The 8,813-nt window shown below is 47.2% G+C and overlaps 1 protein-coding gene across 1 annotated transcript in view; it reads right to left on the bottom strand.

Moving 5' to 3' along the window:
• Oasl (2'-5'-oligoadenylate synthetase-like) overlaps window positions 1–8,813 on the bottom strand; it is a 26,740-nt gene that overhangs the window by 15,985 nt on the left and 1,942 nt on the right. The window contains exons 2-6 of the mRNA XM_013014288.1: window positions 7,215–7,503; window positions 6,568–6,743; window positions 4,347–4,585; window positions 3,752–3,893; window positions 1,271–1,342 (exon numbers count right to left, since the gene is read on the bottom strand). Of these exons, the coding sequence (XP_012869742.1) occupies window positions 1,271–1,342; window positions 3,752–3,893; window positions 4,347–4,585; window positions 6,568–6,743; window positions 7,215–7,503 (918 nt within the window). The remainder of the gene's footprint in view (window positions 1–1,270; window positions 1,343–3,751; window positions 3,894–4,346; window positions 4,586–6,567; window positions 6,744–7,214; window positions 7,504–8,813) is intronic.

Genomic DNA, 8,813 nt, shown 5'->3' with positions numbered 1-8,813 from the left:
CTTCTTCTTCTTCTTCTTCTTCTTCTTCTTCTTCTTCTTCTTCTCATGGTTAGCACTACCATTGGAGCCACTTCTGGCTTTTTTGATGACTAATTGGATATAAAAGCCTCATAGACACTTCCTGCCAGGGCTACCTTTGATCCTCAGATCTAAGACTCCTGAGTAGCTGGGGATTACAGGCATGAGTTACCCCCTTTTTTTAATATCAGCTCATTTTCATAGGGCTTTACAGTTTTTTAAATTTTTTTAAATTAATTTGTTAGTATAGAGGTGATATTCAGAGGGGTTACACTTACATGCATCATTAATTAGTACATTTCTTTTTGTATGGTGCCATCGGTTACCTCATTCAGAGTTTTTTTTCCCCCCATATATTGTACAAAGGGATTTTCATGAGTCAGTCAGGGAGAATTGCCAAAACTTTTTTTGTTGTTGTTGGTTGTGGGGCTTGAACTCAGGGCTTGGGCACTTTCCCTGAGCCTCTCTGTGCTCAAGACTAGCACTCTACCACTTGAGCCACAGCGCCATTTCTGGTTTTTGATGGGAGATAAGAGTCTCATGGGGACTTTTCTGACTGGGCTGGCTTCAAACTGCTATCCTCAGATCTTAGCCTCTTGAGTAGCTAGGATGACGGGAGTGAGCCACCAGCACCCGGCTTGCTGAAATTTTGCCAGTCTAAGAAGTTACCATGATTCTGTTGATCTGAGATTCACAATTGGAGATGGAAACACTTGAGAGTTGGAATGTTGAAAGATAAAAATACAAGAGATGGGGAAAAGGCAGTTGACTGGGCACAATGGAGTTGTGACCCAGCATTCAGCAATGCAAGCACCTGGGAATATTTGATGTGCTTTTGAGCAATGAAAGACGCTAGAGGGGCAGGCAAGGTCTCAGGCTCAATTATCCAGGGCCCTGAATGCCAAGCAAAACCATGTGAACTTCATTCTCTAGGTGATGGGGGAGACACAGGTGAAGTCTAAGCAAGAGAGGGATAGAGTCGTATGTACAATGTATCTGATATATTCACTATTAGAGAGAATACAGTTATCATCGAGTGGGGGAGGGGCAGGCTACATCCTGAGCATCCAGATGTGAGCACCCCGTGCAGGGAGGAGGAGGTTCAGCTTCTCCTAATGAGAATGATGGTGTCACAGTCTTTGATATTCAGGTCTGCAGGACTGCTGGGATTCTTCAGTCTCAAGGACTTTCCTGCCTGGGCTGGCTTTGAACCACGATTCTCGGATCTCAGCCTCCTGGGTAGCTAGGATTACAGGCGTGAGCCACTGGCGCCGGGTGCTTCCATGTCTTTCTGTTTCACGATCACCGGCATGTCCCTTGCTGGCTGGAGGCGAGGGAGAAACAGATGAGTCAGGGCCGTCTATGGTCCCTTCTCTCCAAAGCCTCTCCTTTCTGCCTATTGGTGATATAATTTATTTTCTTACTGAGACACTGTCAAAAAAAAAATAAAAGAAGGGACTGAGCTGGACGCTGGTGGCTCAAGTATGTAATCCCGGCTACTCAGCAGGCTGAGATCTGAGGAGTGCAGTTCAAAGCCAATCTCAGCAGATAAATCAGAGAGACTATCTCCAATTAATCAGCAAAAAGCCAACGTAGAGGTGTGGCTCAAGGGGCAGAGCACCGGCTTTGAGTGAAAAAGCTAAAAGACAGGGTCCAAGTCCTGAGTTCAAGTCCCAACAGCAATACAAAAAACAAAAAGATAAAAAAGGAGGAGCTATTAATAATTACAACAGACAACAAGGCAGAAGGCTATCCTAAGCAGAGGAAGCTATTTGGTTATCCTAGATATACACTGCGCTTTGAGCACTGAATCAAACTTTGTTCCTGGACTCACTCAAGCTGGAGAAACAACTGGTAATAGATCTCCAAATAATGCTCCTGTGCGGAACTACCTGTTCTAAGTCTCCACCTGTCGTGTGGTAATGACATTAGTACCTCTGATGGCACATTACAGTACTGATATTTGAGAGACTAGAGCTTGGGGTCAAATGGAAAAATCTGTGTCAGGCTCTGGGGTGTATGGTTATTGCAAAAGTCTACAGAGTAGTGGTTAAAAAAGTCTTTTCTCCCTCCCTCTGTCCTTCCCTCCTTCTCTCCCTCCCTCCATTCCTTTATTCCTTCTTTCTTTCCTTTCTTCTTCTTCTTAATTTATTTTAGGTGTGCTGGTCTTGGGGCTTGAACTCAGGACCTGGGCTTTTGTGTTCAAGTGCTCTACCACTTAAGTCACAGTTCTCCTTTCTGGCTTTTTTGTTGTTGGTGGTGGTTGTGGGGCTTGAACTCTGGGCCTGGACACTGTCCCTGAGCTCTTCAGCCCAAGGCAAGGGCTCTACCACTTGAGCCACAGCGCCACTTCTGGTTTTCTGGTGGTTAATTGGAAAGAAGAGTCTCATGGACTTTCCTGCCTGGGCTGGCTTTGAACTGCAATCCTCAGATCTCAGCCTCCTGAGTAGCTAGGATTACAGGCGTCAGCTACCAGTGCCCGGCTCCTTCTGACTTTTTTAGTAGTTAACTGGAGATAAGAGTCTCATGGGCTTGTTTGCTCAGGCTGGCTTTGAACCATGATCCTCAGATCTCAGTCTCCTGAGTAGCTAGGAGCTAGGAGCCATGGTGCCCAACTTCCCATTGCATTTTAAGTGGAAACACATGCAGACACAGGCACAGATGGTTGGCGGATCCAGGGAAGGAGGTGGTAAGTGGATGCCTGGGGGCGGATTTCTGGGGAACTGAGGAGGTGTGATGGGAGGGACATCATTTCTTGCTGCCCTCCCAGAAGCCTCCTGGTCTGCTGTACTCTCTGCCTATGGTTGGCTGGCTGATGGGTCCGAGCGAGGCCCTCATGGTACCTGCCTTGCTTTCCTCGCTGTCCACGAGGTTGTGGGCTGTGGGACAAGTGACAAGAGTCTCTCGAAGTAGCAAGTTGGGAAGATTAAAATCTGCCAGGGAGCTGGAAGGCTCAGCCCTGGATTCTGAACACTAAATTCCTACATACACTGGATTCCTCTGAACACAGATCCAGGACAGCAGTTATCTCTCTCTCTCTCTCTCTTTCTCTCTGTGTGTGTGTGTGTGTGCAAAACCGTACCAGGGAGCCTGTGCAGCTGGGATGGTTTGGAGGCCTGTGATCCTCACATGGAAAGATCTGTTATATCTCTTGTTGAGAAGACAAGAAGCTGCATTTTCTTTTCTAACCACAAAAGAGGCAACACGGGATAGGTTTATGTGAGGAATTCTCAGATCATGTTTCTGAATTGCCTACAGAATAGGGAAGATTGTCTTCCCATTTTACAGATTAAAAAAAAAACAGCACCAAGCTGGGTGCCTGTGGCTCACGCCTGTAATCCTAGCTACTCAGGAGGCTGAGATCTGAGGATCATGGTTCAAAGTCAGCCTGGGCAGGAAAGGCTGTGAGCCTCTTATCTCCAATAAACCACCAGAAAACCGGAAGTGGCGCTGTGGCTCAAGTGGTAGAGCGCTCGCCTTGAGCTAAAGAGCTGAGGGACAGTGCCCACAATGGACAAACAAAACAAAACAAAACAAAACAAAACACACCACCAAGGCCTGGGCATTTGGAGCAGAGGGAAGAATTGCTCACGTGGTTTGTTGGGGTGTCACGTGGTTTGTTGGGATGTCTATGTGCTGCCTATCCTGGGAATTCAGCGGGTGCTGTGGGGAAAATTCATGTAGGGTTAGTATGAGGTCTGAACTAAGTCCTAATTATGGGATGGAGTCTTACCTGTACTTGCCAGCAGGGCCTGGGGACTTTTTGTAAGCAACAGACCTGCCGTAGGCAGTTATCAGCTTCTGCAGCCACCTGGGCCCATCCTTGTCTCCTTCCCAAGTTATTGGTGGGGTCAGCTGGGTCTAGGATAATGGGCCTGGAGAGAGAAAGGAAATAGTGACATCTGACATTCATGTATGTGGGATTGTGCATGCCTTTGTGTAGGAAGGACTGACTGATGGTGATATGATATGGTGATATTAGTTCTGGAGGGAAGGCATAACCTGTCTAAGTCTGTCCAGAGTGCATCTCACATTTTGGTCAGATTGCTCTTTCTTGTACCAGAAGGTATGTGTCCAGATGAGAAGTCTAGAACTGCCTCCCATTTTACAGGCTTGAAGGAGTGAACTTGAATGTAATGGTAAAGCCCTAGAGAGGGCAGAGGGGAACAATTCATGGGAAGGGACTCGGAGCTGGATCATGCCATACCTGAAGCTGTTTTTAATCATTGAACTTTTCAGCTGCAAAGAAACTAGTATATTTCTTTTTAAAAAAATTATTTTTTAAAGCTTTTCCTTAAAGCTGAAGGTGATACAATCACCAGAGTTACCTGGAACTCTTCAACTGTTGTTTGATGGCGTTTCCAACAACCTCGTTTTGGAAATCGTAGTATTTGGTCCAGTAGATGCAAATGTTTTCATGATTTCTGAGGAGATTCATCACAGCTATAAGCCCTTCTTCCAACTTGAAATTCTCTCCTTCACCTGTCCCCGTCTCCCAGGCGTAGATGGTCAGGAGCTCCAGTGCGTATTTTGGGGGCAATGGTGCTCGATATTTGTGTTTCACGTACTGCATGTATGAGTAGGGGAGGGAGGGAGGGTAGGTGAGATGATTTAAAATTTTAGGGTCACTCTGCTCTATGATGTAGCACAAACCATGAAATGGTGAGAGCTAGAGGGAATTATGACCGGGGCAATTAAAATCTCAACCAAAGAAGAACAATTTTTTGTGGGGGGGTCTAGCATGGGGCCTGAACTCTGGGCCTGGGCGCTGTCCCTTAGCTCTTCAGTTCAAGGCTAGCGCTCTACCACTTGAGCCACAGCACCACTTCTGGCTTGTTTTTTTTTTTTTCCTTCCTGCTCATGTGGTGCTGAGGAATGGAACCCAGGGCCTCAGGCATGCAAGGCAAGCACTCTACCACTGAGCCACCTTCCCAGCCCAACAAGTTTTTTTTTTTTATGGACCTTTTGGCTTCACCAACCCATGCTATTGGAGGAAGTCATAGAATATAGCAAATGTAGGACATCATTGGAGAAAAACAAAAACACACAGACGACATAAGAGAACAAACTGGCCGGGCGCCGGTGGCTCACGCCTGTAATCCTAGCTACTCAGGAGGCTGAGATCTGAGGATCGCAGTTCAAAGCCAGCCTGGGCAGGAAAGACCGTGAGACTCCTATCTCCAATAAACCACCAGAAAACGAGAAGTGGCGCTGTGGCTCAAGTGGTAGAGTGCTCGCCTTGAGCTGAAGAGCTGAGGGACAGCGCCCAGGCCCAGAGTTCAAGCCCCGCACCCCCCCCCAAAAAAGAGAGAGAGAACAAACTGAAAAATGAAAGCAAATGATGAGTGTGAAATGCCCAAACTCCTTCTAAAAATTTTCAAAACATTTCACAATCTTAAATAGAATCCCTTCTTCATACCCTTCCCCCTTACCTCCCTCCCAGGTACTAGGACTTGAACTCAGGGCCTGGGCGTTGTTCCTTGGTTGTTTTTGCTTAAAGCTGGTACTCTACCACTTGAGCCATAGCTCCATTTCTTTTTTCTTTTGGTAGTTAATTGGAGCTAAGAGTCTCAAGACTTTCCTGTTCCAGATGACTTCCAACTGTGATCCTCAGCTCTCAGTCTCCTGAGGATTACAGATGTGAGCCACCAGCACCTAGCATTCTCTAACTTGTTGAACCTAAGTTATATGTCAAGATAAATAATGAGCTACAAGTGGCTGAAGTATCTGGACTGATAATAGTATTTTAATTTTTTTTTTTGCAGAGCTGAGGACTGAACACAGGGCTTTGCACTTGCCAGGCAAGTGCTTTTCCACTGAGCTAAATCTATCTATCTATCTATCTATCTATCTATCTATCTATCTATCTATCTATCTATCTATCTATCTATCTATATTTGTCAGTCTTAGGGCCTGAACTCTGGGCCTGGGCACTGTCCCTCAGCTCTTCAGCTCAAGGCTAGCGCTCTACCACTTGAGCCACAGTACCACTTCCAGCTTTTTTCTGCTTATGTGGTGGAGGACTGGAACCCAGGGCCTCATGCATGCAAGGCAAGGGCTCTACCACTGAGCCACCTTCCCAGTCCTTGTTGTGTTGTTGTTTTTTAAGTTTTTTAATCTGCTATCATTTTTTTCTTCTTTTTTTCTTTTTCTTTTTTCCATTGTGGGGCTTGAATTCAGGGCCTGGGCACTGTCCCTGAGCCTCTCTGTGCTCAAGGCTAGCACTCTACCTATGAAGTCAAGTACCACTTCTGGTTTTTGAGTGGGTTAATTGAGGAGAAGAGTCTCACAGGGACTTTTTTGCACAGGCTGGCTTCCAACCACAATCCTCAAACCTCAGCCTCCTGAGCAGCTCGGATTACAGGTGTGAGCTGCCAGCGTCTAGCTTGCTATCTTTTTTTAAAAATTAATTAATTTTTTGTGCCACTAGTAGGGCTTGAACTTGGAGCCTGGGTGCTGTCCCTTAGCTTTTCCACTCAAGGCTGCTGCTCTACCACCGAGTCACGACTTGTCCCTGCATCCCCCTCCCTTGGCCCAGCACCTTCTTACCTGCAGGTACCAGTGCTTCACCAGCAGAAGAAGATTCTTCAGTTTAACTGGACGGCTTTTCACGAAGTGTCTCTGTAGCTCTGTGAAGCTTGATGAGAACTCGCCAGGGTGACCCTCGCTGGTTATTAAATTCTCATAGATTTCTGGTGCTGGTTTAGAGTTTGGGTTAAAGGATCCTGAGAGGAAGACAGGAAGATATGCATATCATCTAGCATATTATAACATATGCATCAATTGTTTCTTGCAACACTCTCTCCAGGAACTCCCTCCCTTCCTCTTACCCTCCCTCCCTCCCTCCCTCCCTCCCTGTCTCCCTCCCTCCCTTCCTTCCTTCCTTCCTTGGGCTGGAACTTTTGAGATCTTTTGCTCAAGGCTAGCATTCTATGGCTTTGAGCTACAGTGCCACTTCCGTTTTTCTTGTGGGTTATTTGGAGATAAGAGTCACAGACTTTCCTGCCCTGGCTGGCTTTGAACTGTGATCCTCAATCTCAGCCTCCTGAGTAGCTAGGATGACAGGTGTGAGCCACCAGCGCCTGGCCTTGTCCTTTCCTTTCCATCTACCTCCCTCCCTCTTGCCCTTCTCTCCCACCCTCTCTTCCTTCTTCCCCCAACTTGTTTCTCTGGGCCTAACCCAGCGCCATCTTTACCCAGGGCATCAAAGGCCGGGAGCACATCCACCCGCACGATGTCACTGCTCTCCTTGGGCTGGACCATTAAGGTCAGGGAGCGCGGGGTCCTTTTCCCCTCTCGGTGTTGGACCACACTGATGTTGTAGGCCAGGCTTTGTCCGCAGCGCTCCAGTTTCTCCTTAATGAAGTCGATGATGTCTTTTCGGTGCTGTGCCTGATCCTTGAAACTGGAAAAGCAGCTTAGGAACAGAACCATGTCCACGTCTGAGTGCTGATTCAGTATGGTCCCCTTCCCTGAGGAACCTCCCTGTGGAGGAAGATAAAGGTAGCTTTGACTTGACGCCCAGGGTGGCGGCGAAGCCCAGCAGCACCCGTGGCTAGGGCCCTGTGTACAGCCCGCCCAAAGGAATCGATGGTCTCCATCATACATAGCAGCCATTGCTGTGGGAAGAGGTTGAGCATCCCAATTCTAAACCTCAACAACATGAAATACAAACCAGGTGCCTGGGGCTCACAGCTGTCATCCTAGCTACTCAGGAGGCGGAGATCTGAGGATCACGGTTCAAAGCCAGCCCTGGCAGGACAGTCTGTGAGACTCTTATCTCCAATTAACCACCAGAAAACCAGAAGTGGCGCTGTGGCTCAAGTGGGTAGAGCACTCGCCTTGAGTTGAGGAGCTGAGGGACAGCACCCAGGCCCAGAGTGTTCAAGCCCCATGACCGACCAAAAAATAAAAGTGAAATGCTCCCAAATCTCAAACTTTGTGGGTATTGACCAACACAGGTGAGGAATTCCAGCTAGTGATGAGCTATGGTGGGAATACAGGTGCACTGACACTATTACTCAAAACCGCTTTAGATGATGCGTATAAGGTACACAGAAAAGATTCACACACACTTCATGCTTTGTTTGAGGTGCCATCTTCAAGGTAAATATTCTAAACTCTGTGGCAGGGATCCAAAATCCAAACTCTCTGAGTTCATAAATGTCTTGGGTAAGGGTTAGTCAATCTGTATTATGGCTTTCTCTTGATTTAGAAAAGTTAAATACCTGGTAAATAATTCAAAGGATCTAAATGAAATGTAAAACACAATTCCCCGCCCCTCACACACTCTTAACACACTCTCCCTTAAAGTCATGTCTGGTTTTGAACTATGATTTTTACATTCCAGCCTCTCTCACTAGTGCCTGGCTAATTTTTGATGGATGTTAAAAGTTATGTAGTGGCGTTGTGGCTCAAGTGGTGTTGTGCCCAGATAGGGACCCCCAAAGACCTCCAAGGAGCCAATTCTGATGCAAGCACACAAGAGTCGACTCCCAACTGTCACTTATGCAGCGGGTCACGATTGAGAGCCCCGCCTTCCAGGGTGGCAGGGTTTTTATCACTATTAGAGCAGGAGGAAGGGGGTTTCCAACTTAGCAGTTACACGATTGGCTAACAATTGCATAGCTAAGGGTTAGTAAGTTTTGTCACATTGGGGTTAGGAAGGTAGAGTGCTTGCCTCACATGCATGAGGCCCTGGGTTCAATTCCTCAGCAGCACATAAGCAGAAAAAGCTGGAAGTGGCGCTGTGGCTCAAGTGGTAGAGCGCTAGCCTTGAGCTGAAGAGCTGAGGG

This window comes from Dipodomys ordii, unplaced genomic scaffold (genome assembly GCF_000151885.1).
Source record: "Dipodomys ordii isolate 6190 unplaced genomic scaffold, Dord_2.0 Scaffold23, whole genome shotgun sequence".
Lineage (NCBI taxonomy): Eukaryota > Metazoa > Chordata > Mammalia > Rodentia > Heteromyidae > Dipodomys > Dipodomys ordii.
Note: the sequence above shows the minus strand (reverse complement) of the source record. Positions and strands in the feature narration are given on the sequence as shown.